Raw genomic sequence first — 21332 nt, 5'->3', positions numbered from 1 at the left:
TATTTAAATGGTAACCTTTGTATGTATAGTGTGTTTATACAGTATGTCCAGTGATCAGTGCGGTGTGCAGGGATACTGATTGACAGTCTTTACAGTGGTTGTGATATGATATGGAGGTTTTTTCTCATTAGTCAAGTTTTCCATATATTTTGGGGTGTTTGTAATCTGTGAGAAGTATATATCTCTGATGTCCTGGTACAGTTGGCAGGTAGTTGAAAAGTGCAGCTTGATTTCCATCTCTTTTTGTGTGAGTGCACAGTCTGTCTTCTCTAGGGAGCTGGGTCTGTCTGTGGTGGCGTCTCTCGATGGCGAGGCTGAGCTCGCTGAGTCTGGACATAGTTAAGGACTTCCTTAGTTTTGGGTCTATCACAGTACTCAGGTATTCTGTCGCTGTCTGTTCTCTGTTTAGGCTAAATAGCATTCTAATTTGCTTTGGTTTTTGGTAGATTCGTTCCAATGTGTCAGATACTTTCAGAGTCCCAGGACCAGCTGTCTGAGGGGACGTCTCTCTGCAGTCTCTCTGGAGGGGAGGGCGTTGTTATGGAGTGTGTCTGGGTCAGTCTGTCTGGAGGTGAGGGTTGTTATGGAGTGTGTCTGGGTGTCTGGGTCAGTCTCTCTGGAGGTGAGGGTGTTGTTATGGAGTGTGTCTGGGTGTCTGGGTCAGTCTCTCTGGAGGTGAGGGTGTTGTTATGGAGTGTGTCTGGGTGTCTGGGTCAGTCTCTCTGGAGGTGAGGGTGTTGTTATGGAGTGTGTCTGGGTCAGTCTCTCTGGAGGTGAGGGTGTTGTTATGGAGTGTGTCTGGGTCAGTCTGTCTGGAGGTGAGGGTGTTGTTATGGAGTGTGTCTGGGTGTCTGGGTCAGTCTCTCTGGAGGTGAGGGTGTTGTTATGGAGTGTGTCTGGGTCAGTCTGTCTGGAGGTGAGGGCGTTGTTATGGAGTGTGTCTGGGTGTCTGGGTCAGTCTCTCTGGAGGTGAGGGCGTTGTTATGGAGTGTGTCTGGGTCAGTCTGTCTGGAGGTGAGGGCGTTGTTATGGAGTGTGTCTGGGTGTCTGGGTCAGTCTGTCTGTAGGTGAGGGCGTTGTTATGGAGTGTGTCTGGGTGTCTGGGTCAGTCTCTCTGGAGGTGAGGGCGTTGTTATGGAGTGTGTCTGGGTCAGTCTCTCTGTAGAGGAGGGTGTTGTTATGGAGTGTGTCTGGGTGTCTGGGTCAGTCTCTCTGTAGAGGAGGGTGTTGTTATGGAGGGTGTCTGGGTGTCTGGGTCAGTCTGTCTGGAGGTGAGGGTTGTTATGGAGTGTGTCTGGGTCAGTCTCTCTGTAGGTGAGGGTGTTGTTATGGAGTGTGTCTGGGTGTCTGGGTCAGTCTCTCTGGAGGTGAGGGTGTTGTTATGGAGTGTGTCTGGGTCAGTCTCTCTGGAGGTGAGGGTGTTGTTATGGAGTGTGTCTGGGTGTCTGGGTCAGTCTCTCTGGAGGTGAGGGTGTTGTTATGGAGTGTGTCTGGGTGTCCGGGTCAGTCTCTCTGTAGAGGAGGGTGTTGTTATGGAGTGTGTCTGGGTGTCTGGGTCAGTCTCTCTGGAGGTGAGGGCGTTGTTATGGAGTGTGTCTGGGTCAGTCTCTCTGGAGGTGAGGGTGTTGTTATGGAGTGTGTCTGGGTGTCTGGGTCAGTCTCTCTGGAGGTGAGGGCGTTGTTATGGAGTGTGTCTGGGTCAGTCTCTCTGGAGGTGAGGGTGTTGTTATGGAGTGTGTCTGGGTCAGTCTGTCTGGAGGTGAGGGTTGTTATGGAGTGTGTCTGGGTGTCTGGGTCAGTCTCTCTGTAGGGGAGGGCGTTGTTATGGAGTGTGTCTGGGTGTCTGGGTCAGTCTCTCTGTAGGTGAGGGCGTTGTTATGGAGTGTGTCTGGGTGTCTGGGTCAGTCTCTCTGTAGGGGAGGGCGTTGTTATGGAGTGTGTCTGGGTGTCTGGGTCAGTCTGTCTGGAGGTGAGGGCGTTGTTATGGAGTGTGTCTGGGTGTCTGGGTCAGTCTCTCTGTAGGGGAGGGCGTTGTTATGGAGCGTGTCTGGTTCATTATCGTCCTAATTCCGCTCTGCATGCATTGTTTGATGTTTTTCGTCTGATGTGGAGGATGGATTAGCAGAATTATGCATGCAGTCTCTATTTGGTGTTTGTCCCATTTTGTAAAATCTTGGTTGGCAAGTGGACCCCAGACCTCGTAATCCTAAAGGGAAATGGGTTCTATAACAGAGTCTAGTATTTTTAGCCAGATTAGGATTGGAATGTCCAACTTGATGTTCCTTTTGATGGCGTAGAAAGCCCTTCTAACCTTGTCTCTCAGGTGGTTCACAGCTGTGGTACAGTACATGTAGGTATAGTTTTGTGTATATCTAGAAAGAATTTATATTTGTTGTGCTGGCGGCTGGGTCTTTTTTGGAATATCATAATCTATGTCTTTGTCAGGTAAGATTCCCTGTCAAAGCCCAGGTCTGGGAGAATTTGTGCAGAAGATCAAGGTGTTGTTGTTTGGTTGGTGACAGCATCATCAGATCATCTGCAAACAGTAGCATTTGTCTTCTGTGTCTACTAGGGGGGTGCCAGGTTCTGTAGACTGTCATTGCTTTGCCAATTCATTGATGTATATGTTGAAGAGGGTCGGACTCAAGCCTCATCCCTGCCTGACCCCCCTTTGTTGTTAGTGAACATTGAGTTGATGATGTCATATGTTGTTAGTGTACATTGAGTTGATGATGTCATGTTTTATTGAGTTGATGATGTCACTTGTTGTTAGTGTACATTGAGTTGATGATGTCATATGTTGTTAGTGAACATTGAGTTGATGATGTCATATGTTTTACCTCCAACACCACTTTCCAATAGTTTGTACACTAGACCCCCATGTCAAATTGAATCAAAGGCTTTTTTGAGATCTACAAAGCAAGAGAATAATTTGCTTTTGTTTTTGTTTATTTGTTTGTCAATTAGGGTGCTGCTGAGGGTGAAAATATGGCCTGTTGTACTTTAATTTGGTAGAAAGCCAATTTGGGATTTGCTCAGGACACTGTTTTCAGTGAGAACATGTAGGAGTCTGTGGTTGATGATCATACAGAGGATTTTCTCCAGGTTGCTGTTGACACAGATTCCACGGTAATTAGGGGTCAAATTTGCCTCCACTCTTGTCTCTCTCTCTCTCTCTGTCAGGGGTAAATGAGTGTCTCTCTCTCCCTGTCAGTGGTAAATGAGTGTCTCTCTCTCTCTGTCAGTGGTAAATGAGGGTCTCTCTCTCTGTCAGGGGTAAATGAGGGTCTCTCTCTCTGTCAGGGGTAAATGAGGGTCTCTCTCTCTCTGTCAGGGGTAAATGAGTGTCTCTCTCTCTCTGTCAGGGGTAAATGAGGGTCTCTCTCTCTGTCAGGGGTAAATGAGGGTCTCTCTCTCTGTCAGGGGTAAATGAGGGTCTCTCTCTCTCTGTCAGGGGTAAATGAGGGTCTCTCTCTCTCTCTATGTCAGGGGTAAATGGGGCTTGGTGCTGGAGGAGCTACCCTCCATTCGTTGTCATCCACACACTCACACACAGAGTTACACACACAGTTACAGAGAGAGTAGGTGGGCTGAGTTGGTGGGAGAGAGACTCGCCGGTGCTGGTGTCGTTAGGACCGTGAGTCACAGTCCTCTGTCTCGGCGTGGGACGGGAGGGGGGGGTAGGCCCGTGAGTCACAGTCCTCTGTCTCGGCGTGGGACGGGAGGGGGGGGGGGGTAGGACCGTGAGTCACAGTCCTCTGTCTCGGCGTGGGACGGGAGGGGGGGGGGCGAGGGGGGGGGGGGGGGGGGAGGCCGTAGAAAGAACCAGATGCGGAGGCAGAAAGAACACCTTGCCTTTGAGGATGAAGCGTGAATTGAGAGTTGAAGGGTAGGTGTGTGTGTGTGTGTGTTTTTGTGTGTGTGTGTGTGTGTGTTTAGGTAAGTCAGCAGGTGAGTCCTGGGTGTGACGCGGTCTTTGTTCTGGCGTGGGGACAGAGCCAGAGCCAAGTGAGCGCACTCTTTATTCAAGGTGGGACCGTCGCAAGTTTGTAGTTTCACCATGAACCTGGCGTGTGTGGTCGCGACGGAGAGGCTGTGTGTGTGTGTGTGTGTGTGTGTGTGCCTGTGTGTGTACTGTGTGCACGAGTGTTTACACACTAACCCACTCACTTTCTGACTTACTTACTTATTCACTTACTCACTCGCACACTCACACTTCCTTTGCGGCTAACTTCTGTGGCACACACTACCACACACACACACACACTAACAACCACACACACACACTAACAAACGCAGACACCCACACACAACCACACCAGACACAATGACAGGGTATCATACCAAGCGATCCATCTAAGCCACATATTTGGCTCTGTGCTCACTTCCCGGACCGTATCCGTAATTAGCATCACCAAATAGAGAAGCTGCGCTTTTTCCATAGAGCAGCAGGTCAGAGGAGAAATCAGTCACATGTGTGTGTGCTTATTGTTAAGGGAGGGAGGTTAACATAGGAATGCTATTTCACCAGGTGAAAAATGTTCCCTCACTGGTTCGGCCTCTGTGGTGTGGAGGTTGATGGCACAGAGAGAAACAGATAAGACACCATTATAGAAGTGAATAGTATAGAAGTGAATAGTATAGAAGTGAATAGTATAGAAGTGAATAGTATAGAAGTGAATAGTATAGAAGTGAATAGTATGATGTAGATGTAAATAGTGGATGAGGGGAAGCCAGAGACGGACGGACCACCAAACCTACCGTAAAGAGAGAGGCTTCCGAAGAGACATGACCAGTCCTACCCCACTGTACTGTATGAATTCTGGGATATTTGTTGTGTGTGTGTGTGTGTGTGTGTGTGTGTGTGTGTGTGTATGTGCGTGCGTGTGTGTGTGCGCGTGCATTAGCAGGAGACGGCAGGCTCCCATAATCCGATTAGGATTAAAGAGAACATCTGCTTCATCTGGACAGGGATCTGTGTGTGTGTCTGTCCATCTTAGTCTAGAAAGGTTGCTGCTCTGTGGCTGTTAGGGTTAGGGTTAGTATACTGCTGCCCTCTAGTGGAAGGACTCTGCCACAGCAGCACCACATACTAGGCCAAGTCTGTGAATATATCACAGATCTGACATCACAGGAGCAGTGTCAGCTGTGTGGAAGAGCACATTGTTTGGCCGTGCGATCACGTTAGATCAGAGGACATTCTGAGGAAGGGAGGAGGGAAGGAGGCAGGGTTCTCTGGTGGTGCTGCGATGGCGTCATGCCTTTCTTTCTTTCGTTGGTGGGTTACCGACTTCCTTTGACATTCCTGTGGTCTTTGTGTGCAGGGGTATGTGTTTTCAAGTTCAAGGGTTTATTTGTACAGGATATGGGTACAATGTACAATGACTACGTGTGTGTGTGTGTGTGTGTGTGTGTGTGTGTGCATGCATGCTTGCCTACAGGAATACGTGTGTGTCAGAATGGAAAGCCGCCAGATATTCAGACATTTCGTTCCGGGACGCGGCCACGTTCGCTTCCCAGCCCATTTTCGCCATCACTTCTCCAGTAGACATTTTTCGGTCGACCAGTCGCAAGTGGAGTGAGGTGCTGCTCAAAACGACAGAGCCGCCCTCTCTCTAACCCCCCCTAACCCTAACCCTAACCCCTCTAACCCTAACCCCTCTAACCCTCTCTCTAACCCCCCTAACCCTAACCCCTCCAACCCTCTCTCTAACCCCCCCTAACCCTAACCCTAACCCCCCTAACCCTAACCCCTCTAACCCTAACCCCTCTAACCCTCTCTCTAACCCCCCCTAACCCTAACCCTAACCCCCCTAACCCTAACCCCTCTAACCCTAACCCCTCTAACCCTAACCCCCTCCCGAGGGCTCTGGAACAAGACCGGCCTTTCCGGAAGACCTAGATTCCAGCCTCTGTCTCGGGAAACGGCGATGCTCTCCCCTTTCCCACACTCCTCTGTGACGTCCTAACCAGTCCGACCAGGGGAATGTGGTCTGCTGATACTTACGGCAGCGAAGGGAAGACATGAAAACCGCACTGTAGGATTCTGTTCAGCATGGTTGCGTAACAGCGTGTCATTGTGATACCGTCAGGATGTGTAGATATCTCCGTGACGTGTGATTGACAGTGTGTGTTTCTGTCTGTCCTCCTCCAGGCCACCCAACCAAATGGATACTCCAAGCAGCCTCCTTTCCTGGGGTAAGTCACATGGTGTTCTAACCCTAACCCTAACCCTAACCCTAACCCTACAGCACCACACACCCCAGTTCTTCTGGTCAGGCTCAGTTCTGAATGTACACTGACATGTGCTTTTATACTCGATTGTATACGCGCACACACACACACACACACACACACACACACACACACACACACACACACACACACACACACACAAGCAAGCCGACATTCACACACGCAAGAACACACACGCACACACACACCAACAACAGCTGAACAACCTCTCTCCCTCTCTCTCTCTCTCTCTCCCTCCCTCCCTACCTCTCTCCCTCCCTCCCTCCCTCTCTCCCTCCCCTCTCCCTCTCTCTTCAGGGGAGGGAACCCCTTCGCTACCGTCAAGCTGCGGCCCACCGTCACCAACGACCGCTCGGCTCCCATCATCTGATCTACCCTGCCAGCCCACCCTCCTGTCCCTTCCCCCCAGGACTAGCAGCCCTCGGATGGGCTACGTCCCACCGTGCCTCCCCCCTCTGGATGGACCTAGGAGGACCAGGGTCTGTACGTCCCACCGTGCCCCCCCCTGTCTGGATGGATCTAGGAGGACCAGAGCCTGTACGTCCCACCGTGCCCCCCCCTGTCTGGATGGACCTAGGAGGACCAGAGCCTGTACGTCCCACCGTGCCCCCCCCTGTCTGGATGGATCTAGGAGGACCAGAGCCTGTACGTCCCACCGTGCCCCCCCCCTGTCTGGATGGACCTAGGAGGACCAGAGCCTGGGCTGGACTAGTCTGACCGGACATCTCTTCACTACTGATGCCATTTGAAATGACGTTACCCTCTGCAGCACGCTACAGCTGCAAACACTCTCACACTCACACACACACTCACACACACACACACACACACACTCACACACACTCACACACACGCACACGCACACATACACACACACATACACACACACACACGCACACATACACACACGCACACATACACTCACACACACACTCACATACACACTCACACACACGCACACATACACACACACACACACACACACACTCACACACACGCACACACACACATACACATACACATACACACACACATACACACTCACACACACACTCACATACACACTCACACACACGCACACATACACACACACATACAGAGTCGGTGGGACAGTTTATGCAACAGATGCACATATTATATATTTTCTAGATCTTCTCTTGTGGCGTGCCGGCGGCAAAACAGGATCAAAGTCAAGATCAAACGCAATTAGGGAAATATATTTATGTTGTCGCTTGTCGAATCAATGTTGACGTTGATTTTCCGTTGCCATAGGACAGTAGACAAATGTACATGTGGTGCGCGACTCTAGGGTTAGGGTTAGCTATGCATCCAGTTTCAGCACGGCCCTGATGGTCGGGACCTTATTGTTCCCACTGTGTTGATGTCGTATCGCTTATGATGAAATGCGTGAAGGTTACAAGGCGCAATACACTGTTACTGTCAGGAACACATACCTTAGACAGACTGTACTGAGGAAAACAAACTACTTTATGTCAGGGCATCCAACAAGCTTTCTCTGTTTAGATGTACAACCAGCGTTAGTCAGTGTATCGTTTAAAGGTGCAGTGTGTAGAATTTTATTGTAGAATTTTGTGTAGACTAAAGCCTAATTTATGCTTCTTGAAAAGTGTTGCTCGACAAATGTCGCTCGACAAAAAAAAAGTGTCGCTCGACATGTTGCATTTATGCTTCGGGCGACACTTCACGTCTTGTCTCTATGGAAACAATCAGCTGCGCGCTTGTCATTCTGTTGCGCGTTTGTTGTCATTCTGAGAGAAGCGGCTTTCTGAGGGTAAGAGTTTAATCTGAGGTAAAGAGATTGTTCAGAGAGCGGTTTTCATTGTGGTTAGTTTTCATTTTGATCAGGAAAGATTCCCTTCCACGAATTCCGCAGTACTTGGGCATATGTAAAGGGGCAGGGATGAATTGTATAGATGGGATATCTCCTCACAAGCTGGGAGAGACCTTCCTCTGCTCAGGGATGAGTTGTATAGATGGGATATCTCCTCACAAGCTGGGAGAGACGTTCCTCTACTCCTTCCATGAAAGCCTAACATCAAATGACAGACAAAACTAAAACAAGGCTGTGGAACAAGCATATCCATGGCAACACACGAGCCTTCTATCTAGCTATCCAATCACACTTGAGCGACAATTTGTGACAGAGTCAGCGACATTAGAAAAAAACGGTGCACGACAGCCCTCGGCGACACTTTTTTTCCACAAAAAGTGTCGCCCATGACGTCAAAAGTGTCGAGCGACGAACCATAAATTGGGCTTTAGAGCCCTCTATATCTACCTAGGGGGTGTGTCCTTCTACGGAGGCCGCCATGTTGCAACATGTGTATTCATTTGGTTCATTGGTCCATTCATCTGCAACCTCACCACTAGATGCCGCCAAAAGTCACACACTGCACCTTTAATGCATAGTTAATCTTCATGTTGACTCGGAACAGCGTACGATATCTGGAGACGCTTGCCTTAATGAATCACACAGAGATAAACACACACACACACACACACAGTTCCTCTGACGGCATCAGGCCACTCATGTCACCTCCTACAGCTAGATATCGGTATCTAACTCTACAGGCAGAGCAGTCATTTTGTTTTTTAAATCTCTATGCCGTTCATGTGTACAGTGGTTCTCTTTAAGTCCTTTACTCTGCTGTCCTCTCAGCTTGGAAAATTGTATAAAATAAAAGTTGTATTTCTTCAATTTTCTTATTTCTTTCTGCACTCATTTTAATGTGACATGGGTGTAAGTTAACATCATCTGTTAAACCTGCCCAAATACACTTTTAAATCAATTCAAATACACATCCTCTGCTCTTGATTGGTCTTGCCTGGCACAATGGAACCAATGGACTTACAGCAGAGATGGAAGCTCCACCCAGCTGACGCTCCAGGCAAACATGTGCACGCAAAGTATTCAAGAAGATTTTAAATACCTATGCCTATACTGTCTGAAGAGAACTGACATGATTCTACACCACTGACATGCCAGATGGTATGCTTTCCATAATGGAACTGTCCGCTGGAAAAGTATTTAAAAAAGGGAAGGTAGGCTACTTTCAAAACTACTTGGCAGGTCATTGGATGAACTAAATGGAAACAATCTGAAAATGTCTATCACGCCCTAAATTCAGCTGCTCCTCGCTGTCATAAACCCGCCCAGAGTAGCAGTTTAAGTTCCTCAGAACCAAAACCGATTGGCGAGATCGTTTTCCGAAATGTTCTCTATGGAGAGCATCCAGACCATGGATGTATTCATAGAACATCCAGATCCAGACTGATTTGTTGAGAGTAACAATGTGACATCAGGATGATCTCACGAGGCTACTACAGCACAACCCAAAAAAGAAAGGCATCCAGTCTAAACAGGTAGTAGCACTCATTTATTTACAATAATTCTTTCATATAAAAAGTAGGAACCTCGATCATGACAGCGTGCGTAGTGTGTTTCTCAAAGAAGAAAAAAATAAAGTAAACCCCCCCCAGTTATACCATATAGACATTGTACAGGACAGACATTCTTGGTTGATTGTCAGTCACGGGCGGGTTGAGTTGTCAGAGCAGACTACACTAAGCGCTACGTTATCCAGGTTATACAGCAATGGGCTCCTATGATATAATAACTCAGTGTGCTTCCCTTCATTGAGTCACCGCCTATCCCAGGGTCAGACTGTGTGTGTGTGTGTGTGTGTGTGTGTATAGTCGAGGGAGTTTTAAACTGCTTGATTACCTGAGGTCTGCAGAACCCTACAGAAAAGCAAGCTTGCCATTTCAGACCAGCAGAACTCAATGGTCAGGTAAAGTGCAAATATGACAATGACAATGACATGGCCCCAAGAAGAAGAATCCAACAGAAACAGAGTACATGACGCTGAAACCTTTCTCCAATGTCCGTTGTCTCAGCGAGGAGGACGCATGCGTCCTACAGTTCTTATTAAAAACTCTTCCGGTCAGGCTGGGGAAGCTATTCTACGTGACACCAGCCCAGACCAAAAGTGAACAGCCTTCGATAAGAAAAAAAAAAAAATATATATATATATCGACAAGGCTGCTTAAAGTGGCGTTCGCTCAAAGGCGGGTCGTTCCTCATATACGTACACACACAGCCGTGCATCCATTCCCACATACACTCACCCATGAAGTTTGACGTTAATTAAACAAAAGTCGGTGCATTGACAAAAAATATATAGGCTACCCCTTGGTGGCAGAATGGAATTGAACATCCAGCACAAAGTTTACTGTACCTGTGCCTCTGTTGAGACCAGCACAACTAAAATACAGAGGAATATGTTCAGCTACACATTTTTTCTGAGCCAAGTCTAAAATCATGATCACAATCCCTTTAACGGTCTCTTGATAACACATAGTAAAGGCACCAACAACAGACAAGACAGTCAAAGATCTGGCATCGCTAGAACAATACTCCGTTATTCATCCATCCACTGCTAGCACGGGAGAATGGAGGGGAAAGAAGGATAGTTTTTTTCCACATGCATCTCTATATCATGAATACATGGCTGACTATAATTGTTTTTCTCCTTGATCATCGTGGTAGGTAGGTATGAAATACATGGCCTCGTCAGCAATAAGAATCATAATAAAGTGGGGGAGCTAAGAAAAGGTTGTGTCTGCGTGCGTGTGTCCACTGCAGTTTGGTCCCTCTAGCCGAAGGTGGCGCCACAGTTGGGACACCTCCTCTGGCGCAGTGCCAGGCAGAAGAGGATACCGAGAGGGAAGAAGATGATGGCACACAGGATCCCCAGGCAGGTGAAGTCGTCCTCCAATACGCCCACCCTGCAGAGAGAGAGAGGGGTGGGGGGAAGACAAAGAGAGGAGAGAGAGGGAGGGAGAGAGAGAGGGAGAGAGAGATGGAGAGAGAGAGGGAGAGATGAGAGAGAGAAAGGAAGAGAGGGAGAGAGGGAGGAAGAGAGAAGAAAAGACAGGGAGAGAGGGAGAGAAAGGTCTTATTATGATGATCTGTGTCTAACGACTCACGATGTGTGGTTCCTTCATGTGATTGTGTCTGATGGTGACAGGCCAGCGCGTTATACGAGTACAATGGAAAGAAAAAAGAAGAACAAAAAAAGATGAACAGAAGAGATTCCGACACTAGACACTGTGTGAAAAACCGCAATCAGTGTCTTTCATATCCGCTGATCTACAAATCATCTCACTTCCCCAAAGCAACCAGACGTCGCGCTACGCCGAGCTTTGCTAATCTGTGCAGCACGAGCCCCACAGCCTGGAGGCACAGAGGTGTCGGCGTGACCTGGGCCTCTCACTCAATCACACAGGCCGGGAACAGGCTCGCCCGCGCTACCGCAGGGAGCTGCTGACTGCAAAGTAAACAGCAGCTGAAACTGGTCTCCTGACTGCACCGCTAGCCGCGTCCAGAAAACGTGTCAATGACCCTTTAGAGAGGAGGATAGGGGCATACAGTAGCGAACCAGCCTGAATCTTGGGTGAGCCTGATAAGATGTGAACGAAGAACGAACCTGTGTGTGTGTGTGTGTGTGTGTGTGTGCTATACCTATGTTCAATAGTGAATTAAGGGGGTACTTTCTGAATTACTATGAGATCAAATGCAGTAGGTTTTTAAACAAAGCATGTGAGAGAATTCAAGTGTGTGTGTGTGTGTGTGTGTGTGTGTGTGTGTGTGTGTGTGTGTGTGTGTGTGTGTGAGTGTGTGCGTGCGTTTTGAGTTTGTACCCTGTTGCGTGCCATGTAGGAGGTGTTGGCGTTGTTTATCTGGGTAGCAGAGGGCCAAGGCCAGGCTGGAACATGCCAACGCTACTGCTGACTAAACTGTACAGAGCTCTTCATATATCTCCTCGCAATCTAAACTTCTTTGAAACATATACCTGTACGCTGTTGTATTTTTTTTATCCAACTCATTTCCATGACATGTAAATAGGTTGGACTGTGGTACTCTGGTCTAGGATGACTAATACAGTCAGAGCTAGAATACAGTCAGAACTAGACTGTGCTACTGGTCTAATAGTCAGAGCTAGACTGTGCTACTCTGGTCTAATACAGTCAGAGCTAGACTGTGCTACTGGTCTAATACAGTCAGAGCTAGACTGTGCTACTCTGGTCTAATACAGTCAGAGCTAGACTGTGCTACTGGTCTAATACAGTCAGAGCTAGACTGTGCTACTCTGGTCTAATACAGTCAGAGCTAGACTGTGCTACTGGTCTAATACAGTCAGAGCTAGACTGTGCTACTCTGGTCTAATACAGTCAGAGCTAGACTGTGCTACTGGTCTAATACAGTCAGAGCTAGACTGTGCTACTCTGGTCTAATACAGTCAGAGCTAGACTGTGCTACTGGTCTAATACAGTCAGAGCTAGACTGTGCTACTCTGGTCTAATACAGTCAGAGCTAGACTGTGCTACTGGTCTAATACAGTCAGAGCTAGACTGTGCTACTCTGGTCTAATACAGTCAGAGCTAGACTGTGCTACTGGTCTAATACAGTCAGAGCTAGACTGTGCTACTCTGGTCTAATACAGTCAGAGCTAGACTGTGCTACTGGTCTAATACAGTCAGAGCTAGACTGTGCTACTGGTCTAATACAGTCAGAGCTAGACTGTGCTACTGGTCTAATACAGTCAGAGCTAGACTGTGCGACTGGTCTAATACAGTCAGAGCTAGACTGTGCTACTCTGGTCTAATACAGTCAGAGCTAGACTGTGCTACCCTGGTCTAATACAGTCAGAGCTAGACTGTGCTACTGGTCTAGTACAGTCAGAGCTAGACTGTGCTACTGGTCTAATACAGTCAGAGCTAGACTGTGCTACTGGTCTAATACAGTCAGAGCTAGACTGTGCTACTGGTCTAATACAGTCAGAGCTAGACTGTGCTACTGGTCTAATACAGTCAGAGCTAGACTGTGCTACTGGTCTAATACAGTCAGAGCTAGACTGTGCTACTCTGGTCTAATACAGTCAGAGCTAGACTGTGCTACTGGTCTAATACAGTCAGAGCTAGACTGTGCTACTCTGGTCTAATACAGTCAGAGCTAGACTGTGCTACTCTGGTCTAATACAGTCAGAGCTAGACTGTGCTACTCTGGTCTAATACAGTCAGAGCTAGACTGTGCTACTCTGGTCTAATACAGTCAGAGCTAGACTGTGCTACTGGTCTAATACAGTCAGAGCTAGACTGTGCTACCCTGGTCTAGCAGGGCAAATACGGTCCTGTCATATCACATGCTGAAGGAGTAGGGAGCAGCTGACAGGATGTTGAGTCAGGTGGAGTGAAACACTGTGTTCACTCTAAATGGAGCTTTACTGAAAGAAGGTCAGCAGCTTTGGTGTGTGTGTGTGTGTGTGTGGTCAGCAGCTTTGGAGTATGTATGCATGTGTGTGTGTGTACCGACAGGAACACACAGTCCTACCATGGACGTGACCATCACATGCCAGGCTTAGCCGCGGAGGAGAGGTGTGGGTCATGACCTCTGGGCAAAAGGTAAACACACGCCAACCAAAGACCCTCTGATTCAAACTGAGACAGCCAGACTCGAGCTCTGATGTTTTTCACAAACAAACCTGTTATCGTACATTTAAAGGAGTAGTAAAGGGAAAATACATGTTTAGCCCTGTTTTAAGGTTACTTATGATCATATACAATGGTTCAGATCAAAACGTTGACAAAACTAGCACTTTTGAGAAAGTCTGATAATTGCTCTACCACCGTTTTGGTCATACAATGGATGTGGGGCACCTTGAAAAATCATTCAAAAAACATGTTAAACTCCCAATTTCAAAGACAAGAAACTCACCGAGGTGTTAGTTGGCGTTCTGACATATAATTCGCCATAAAGTAAGATTCTAGTTCATCTGGAAAGGCTTTTAAAAAATATTTAGCATAGAACTATTTAGTCGCAGCACATACATGTGTAAACCTCCGCAAACTAGTTAGCCTAGCAACATAAACAATAACAATAGCTACCGTAAGTAGTTCCGCTTCCTGAATCCCCTCTGCGGATTGATCTACACATCTACAACGGTCGCTTCAATACAAGTCAATGTATTTTATAAAATGATCAATAAAACCCTACAGAATTCATACTTTGCGGCAAATTTGATGTCAGAACACCAACGGACACCAATTACCCCCTCGGTGAGCTTCTTGTCTTTGAAATCAAGAGTTTAACATGTTTTTGAATGATTTTTCAAGGTGCCCACCCACATCCATTGTATGACCTAAACGGTGGTAGAGCAATTATCAACTTTCTCAAAAGTGCTAGTTTTGTCAACGTTTTGATCAGAACCATTGTAAATGATCATAAGTAACCTTAAAACAGGGCTAAACATGCATGTTCTCTTTACTACTCCTTTAAACGTTCCCTCCCCTCTCCAGGTGAGCCCTTTTCATCTCCTCCCACCTGGCTCCGGTCTAAATCCTGATCCCTGTTACATCCTGGACAATGCCGCTGGCTGAGCTTCACTAAGGACTTCAGTCCCCACAAATCCCCATTCCTACGACACCCCTGGTTCTAATATAGACAGCCAGCATTCCCTAAAACATGACCCGATCCTGACATCTTTGGCTGTGTTCCTGACCTAGGCCACATTTGGGGACAAATGTTGGATGCTGGACATGAAACCAGTTGATTGGGGATGGCATGTTAAATTAGCAACAACATTGGTGTCCCCAATTAGGTTTTGCAGAGTTGGGGTGAGGGTTAGGGGATATGGAATGAATGCAAGTCAATGCAATGTCCCAAAAAGTTTGCAAGGTCAGCATGTGTGTGCGTGCAAGAGAGTGTGTGTGTGTTTGTGTGTGTGAGTGTGTGTGTGGTCTCACCTGCAGGCTGGACAGCCCCCCACCACCACCACGGAGGGCTGGATGATGGTGTAGGTGCTGGTGTAGCAGGGCTGCTGGGACACGGCCGCACCCATCTGGGTGGGGGCTGGGGGGTACCCTGTGGCATATGGAGAGAGAGAGAACATGTTATGCTGGGTGGGTAACGTTACTGCAGAGTCTACCCAACCTCAACCCCCCTCCCCCCACACACACTCATGAACAGGAGTACGTGTTCATGCAAATTAAACAGTGTTTACAATCAGAGATGGCTAGTCAAAGATTAATATGGAAGGAAACATTGACAGAACATGTTACATAATGCAATACAATACAATGTTGGCTGGTCAAAAGGCACAGGGCTAGCTAATCGACAAAGGTTATTACAGTATGTGATTTTGTGACAACAGCCAAAACCTAGTTTCATTTTTACATAACTTGTTTTTCCTACTTTGACTTTCGACAGACTTGTGAATGTGGTCTGTAATGAGCTCTTCTGTACAGTCACGGTGACTCTGTATTAGTTTAACGCTGGCTGCCACTTCCTTTTCAGAGTTCATTTTGAGACTGAAAGTAGTGAGTCAGATCGACTTCAGAACATGAACTCAAATCGTTTAGCCACAGAATGGGAGAAGGACCGAACCGGTCCGCCAGTGGAGACAATTTGCAACAAATTTGCTTAGAGTCGAAGAAGCTGGCTTACGTTGTAGCAGCCTAACAGTTAAAAGTAGGCCTAACAGAGATGGACGTTGAGCGGCTACTTTGTGAAAGTGAGGTGTGGCTTTGACACATTGTTTCAGTCTATGAGCAACAACAGTTTAAGAGCTGATAACAGGTTAGGCCTCTTAATGTCAACAAGTTCAGAACCTCAAATAAAAGTTGTGTATAACGGTTGGACACAGACACAGGCACGTAGCCTAACTGTAGCGACGTCATTCTCCGGGTGCGAGCTTTGCACCACGGAAGTCTGTTCTATCCACGATCGACTTGCCTTGACTGTCGGGGTACTGGTACGGCGGCGGGGGCTGGAAGCCCGGGGCTGGAGGGCTGATCGCCCCGTAGTTGTGTTGCTGCGGCTGCTGACCATATTCATACGTCCCTGGGACGGTGTTGTAGGCAGGCGGTCTGTCGGGAAGAAGAGGTTTGTCCATCTCCGACGTGTTGCGTCCTCAAGTTGACTTCTCTCGCTGTTCCGCCACCAACGACCGCTCAATATGATCTGAAGTTATTTCGCGTGTGTTCTTCTCTCTCACGGACGCTGACGGACGACGAAAACAAAGAAAAAACGATGCGCAAAAATGAAACTTGTCCCTCTCCATGCGCCAACTTTGACTGGACGACCACTCGCCAACTGTACAGTTTAAGGGTCGGAATGATAAAATGAATTTTTAATGCATCTCCATCCTAATCCCTAACCTAGTCTCGACCCGTTCTTACCAAAATAACCCTCACAGGTAGGCTACAACAGCGTATCTCACTCAGTTGAAAACTCAGAAATCGCTCTTCCTTTCTGTCTGGATTGTCACAAGACAGGAATCATGTGATGCGTCGGTACGCCTCTGTGCGGAGAATGGGTTCTTAAAGCTGCAGTCCACTCCCATGCTGTAGGGCTATAGGCCTGTCTGCACCGTCTCCCCTACTAACAGTGGGTTGCAGCAACGTTGCACATAAGTTGTACTTTGGTAAGTTACCATCAGGCGATGTTGTGACAACGTCCATCTATGGTCGAAAATAACTTTACCCTCCTAAGTCTAATTAGACTTTACTGCAACGTTGCAGTAACAGTGGCAACAGTGGTGACAGTGACGTTGTATTACAGTCCTATTAGGCTAGCAATCGGGCTATCCCGTGACGTCACTGCTTGCTTGGTTCACAGTTGAAGTAGGCAGGATTCTTTGCCAAACTGCTCCTGTCTTTTTTCTTCTTTTTTTTTTCCGCTTATATCCTTCATTTATGTACTGTACGTTGAGGTTAATAACTCATTTTAGAAATGTTATTGATTGTATATTTTCCTGTTTGTTATAAATTGAATGCTTTTTCATTAATTAAAAAAAAAAAGTAGGCAGGATTCTGCGACCCATGGTGGAAATCATGTGTTTAAAGGTGCCATCTCCTCCGGAATGTAATCAATGAAATAAGAGATTTGACACATGAATGCTCAATACAGATAAAAACAGAACAACCAATCACACTTCTGACCAAGTGAAATTATTGGAATGACCTGTCAAACTGCCTAATCAACCTGCATCAATACACACACACACACACACACACACACACACATACACACACACACACACACACACACACACACACACACACACACACACACACACACACACACACCAGTGTTTACTATATACACCATGTGTCTTACAAATTATCTAGCCCTTTTTACTCTGTAAATTGTAATATATTCCCCTGTATACTGTTCCTTAGCCAATGCCATGTCCCTTTTATGTATTTATCCTGTTGCATTGTATACATGTTTTTTTATTGTTGATTTATTGTTCTCTAAATGTCCTTAGCCATTAGAAAACATACTCCAGGAGCTTGCTCGATCGTCTGGTTGAGAGGTCAGGGAATAATTTTTCAGCCTGACTTTTCTGGCTCCCAGGTGATGACTTTTTTTGCTTCCCTCTGGAATATGTCTGGGTGGGCCCTATGCATCCCCCCCATGACCTTCTGTGAAGCGCTTTGTGTTGCCTCTGGGTATGAAATGCACTATATAAATAAAGTTTGACTTGACTTGACTTGTGGCATACGTTGGGGAGGGTGCAGATTGTGGATGAGGTTAGCAAAGTAGGATGGGACCATCTGCTATCTTACTGTCCCCTAGACCCCAAAACCATTAGTTAACCACTTTTAACTATACCTGATTTTATTTTATTTTCATGAATTTAATTGTAAAAATGTCATTTATATCTGCCTCTCCTCTTTGTTGAATTAATGGGAAAGTGTAATATAGCCTACTTTAGCCATTATGTTGTGTAGTTGTATTTAATAACATACTATTTTATATAACACTTGTAGTAACCTTGCTGTAATAAGTATACCAACCTCAGGGTGGCATTAGCGGTTTAGTTAAGAGTTCACAGATAAATCTACCACCTACCTACCAGTCTAGCATAGGTAACCTACCACCTACTGTACCTACCAGGCTGGCACAGGAACTGTGATGGTCCTTATGCTGATATGGATCAATTATCAACACAATCATAGCCTTTTATACCCACTAACCCCAGATGACTTGAGTATTGGATTGGTTTGCAGGGAATCACAAATCCAGGAAAAAGCACAAGTCACAAGAGACAAAAAAGCCCTCTACCTCCCTCTTGTGGCTATAGCTGTAAATAACCTGTTTAATAATTATATTTCCAACAAGTCACTATGTTATCTTCCTACTGTGACATCTCTTCATCTCTGTTGAATATATATTACCATAACACACCTCTACTGGCTCATGAGTCTGCCCATCACACCAGTTATCCCAAATACCTACTTAGTCTACTTCTGGGATGTGACTATTTTACCAAGCTGGAAGTACATTCTCATTAAAATATGACTTACAAACATCTGTAGTTTAACAAATTACAAATACTTTATTCCTTCTCTGATTCCAAGGTTGATGAAACGAACAACTGCTGATCACATGGAATAGTGGATGACATGTTAGAGATCATTGCTGGTCAGTGGTCGAGGAGCCTATCCTGGCAGAGGTACTTCCTGGAACCCATAGACATCACCAGATGCCTGGTTTTGTCCCTGGTGATGCTCTGGCAGGCCTGTACTGCAACTGTCTTCAGGTATTGCTTGTTCTTTGGGCAGTTTCCCTTCAGTTTTGTGTTCAGCAAGTGCAATGCATGCTCAATAGTATTCAGGTCAGGTGATTGACTTGGCCATTGCAGAACATTCCATGTCTTTGCCTTTAAAAACTATTTGGTTGCTTTCACAGTATGCTTCAGGTCATTGTCCATCTGCACTGTGAAGCACCGTCCAATGAGCTCAAGCTTTTGGATGAATATGAGCAGATAATCTTGCCCACAACACTTCATGCTGTAACCAGGTAACTGGAAATTGTATTGACTTCACCTTTTGAAGTGTGTCTGTCTATTAGGGAGACTCACAGAGGACATCCCTGCTAACATCCATGTTCTCTCCACAGTGGAGGAGTGATGATGTAATTTGACAGGATAGAGGAGGTCAACAAGCTGGTCCCTACAGCAGGTAAGACCCTCTGAACTACACTACTCATGACCTCTCTCTCCCAGAAGTAATGGACAATATGTTCTATGCAGCAGGTGATGTTATTCCAGCCTTAACTTCTGTCTCTCTTCTCAGTTGTGGAAATAGTGAAGAACTACTTAGCAGATTATGATGCAGTGTGCACACTCTACGGGAGGTCTACATGAGCTGTTGGGTTAGAATACACACTGTGTGATGCTGAGGCATTGCTAGGCAAGGCAAGGCAAGTTTATTTGTATAGCACATTTCAGCAACAAGGCAATTCAAAGTGCTTTACATGAGACATTAAAAGCATCAAGACAAAGTCACATAAAAGGTCATATAAAACAAAATGCAAAAAAGGACACTCTTTTCTTTATCACATACTGAAACCTCTCTGTGCTGTGCTATTCTTCATCATCATCGGGTCGTCCACAGATGGGCCTCCTATCTTTGTCTCCAGTTATCCCGGTCCTGTTAGGTGCCAACAATGTATCCTTTCCCACTTTTATGTAGCCAGTCCATGTGTCTCTCCTGTCTCTCTACCTCAGCTGATCAGCTTCCTCAGGTCCTCAGGGTGCCACTCAACAAAGACGTAAGGGTGACCCTCTCTTTCTTTCTTTCTTTCTTTCTTTCTTTCTTTCTTTCTTTCTTTCTTTCTTTCTTTCTTTCTTTCTTTCTTTCTTTCTTTCTTTCTTTCTTTGTGTGTGTGTCTGCCTGCCTTCCTGCCTGCACAGGTGGTCTGACTGTTTGGATGATGAAGCAGAGACAGTGATGCAGTTACAGTACGCAGCGAGCTCAGTGAGAAGGAGATGAAGCTGACAGACATCCTGATAGGCGCTCAGCTCTGCCCACCAGCTGGACCAGCATCACATACACCCCCACCCCCAGCCCCGGACTGTCCCAGCCCACCCCTGGCTCCGGACTGTTCCAGCCCAGCCCCGCCCCCGGCCCGTCCCAGAACACCCCTGGCTCCGGACTGTACCAGCACAGCCCCGGCCCCGGACTGTCCCAGCACAGCCTCAATGCCAGAGGTCTATTTCTGACACACTGCATGGACAGGTTAGAGCACACATACACACACTTTGACATCCTGTCTGCAATAATGATCTTCTGCCACCCTACTCTCTCTCCCCCCTGCTCCCAGGCTATAGGTCCTGCTGTGGAGCCGGCCCCTCCAGCAGCTTACCAAGAATGCAGGAATGGTCAGCAACAGACACAACCAATCTGAAACACTTCACTTTAGCCTCAAACAGCGTATGCATAGGCTGTGTTCGGAGATTTCACAGTCCATTCTCTGTGTGTACTTTGCACCGTAGGCTGCGACCCTAACCCCTGCTATGGATGGGAACAGCACCCACTGCCAGGATATAGATCAGGTACCAGTTATGGTCCCTCATCCCCGGATAATAGTTATTGATTAGGGTGATAACATGTCTATCTATCCATCATTCCTTCTTCCTCATTTTGCTTTGCTGTATGCTGTGTTTCTATCACATTTTTCTCTGTATTTTTGTACGTGATCTCACCTCATTTCAAGTGAACGTTGACTGTAGATTCTTATAAAGGGGAAAATTATACAAAAAGGTTGAATCAACTCTCCCTTTGTTTCTTTCCCTCTTTCAATCTCTCTGCCTCTGTTAGTGTGCTTTGGCCTGGATGTGTTTCCAGCTTGCAGGGTCTGTGAACCCAGCCAAGGGGTTCAGCTGTGAGTCATGTCCAACTGGATACTGTGTCATTTATTGAATGTCAATTTCATTTTATTTATATAGCACCATTCATACAAATTAAAGTAGCACATAGTGTTTTCCATAAAAAAATACTCACAATACTCACAACTTTCCCTCAGTGGTGTGGGAGTGGACCAGACTCCAGAACCTGACTTCTAACTGGCTCCAATGCTCTGTTTCAGGACAACTATAGCACATGAGACCAGTGGGCTGTGGGGAACACTGTTATGAACACACGCCAAATTCTCCCATACATAGGAGTTGTATTTGACTGGCAATGTGGCTGTATGTAAATTAAAC

At 46.6% G+C, this 21332-nt stretch overlaps 2 protein-coding genes across 2 annotated transcripts in view; one reads left to right on the top strand and one right to left on the bottom strand.

Annotated features, from left to right (window-relative positions):
- baiap2l1b (BAR/IMD domain containing adaptor protein 2 like 1b) overlaps positions 1 to 6655 on the top strand; it is a 61615-nt gene extending 54960 nt beyond the window's left edge. The window contains exons 13-14 of the mRNA XM_084462478.1: positions 6155 to 6198; positions 6553 to 6655. Of these exons, the coding sequence (XP_084318604.1) occupies positions 6155 to 6198; positions 6553 to 6625 (117 nt within the window). The 3' untranslated portion in view covers positions 6626 to 6655. The remainder of the gene's footprint in view (positions 1 to 6154; positions 6199 to 6552) is intronic.
- A 2979-nt stretch (positions 6656 to 9634) lies between these two features.
- On the bottom strand, positions 9635 to 16597 carry bri3 (brain protein I3). Its single transcript, XM_084462483.1, has 3 exons — positions 16070 to 16597; positions 15082 to 15199; positions 9635 to 11064 (listed from the first exon to the last, which is right to left on the bottom strand). The coding sequence occupies exons 1-3, from the start codon at positions 16227 to 16229 to the stop codon at positions 10932 to 10934; spliced, it is 411 nt and encodes a 136-aa protein (XP_084318609.1). The 5' UTR covers positions 16230 to 16597; the 3' UTR covers positions 9635 to 10931.
- Between the last annotated feature and the right edge of the window lie 4735 nt (positions 16598 to 21332).

Source organism: Borostomias antarcticus (genome assembly GCF_949987555.1).
Source record: "Borostomias antarcticus genome assembly, contig: scaffold_94, whole genome shotgun sequence".
Taxonomy (NCBI): domain Eukaryota; kingdom Metazoa; phylum Chordata; class Actinopteri; order Stomiiformes; family Stomiidae; genus Borostomias; species Borostomias antarcticus.
Note: the sequence above shows the minus strand (reverse complement) of the source record. Positions and strands in the feature narration are given on the sequence as shown.

Bases quoted from the DNA above. Each gene is read 5' to 3' on its own strand.
- bri3 (XM_084462483.1), bottom strand. From the start codon at position 16,229: ATGGACAAACCTCTTCTTCCCGACAGACCGCCTGCCTACAACACCGTC. The intron at 15,200-16,069 runs GCAAGTCGATCG...CATATGCCACAG, and splicing joins CCAGTACCCCGACAGTCAAG to GGTACCCCCCAGCCCCCACC. The intron at 11,065-15,081 runs GTGAGACCACAC...CTCTCTCTGCAG, and splicing joins GGGGGCTGTCCAGCCTGCAG to GGTGGGCGTATTGGAGGACG.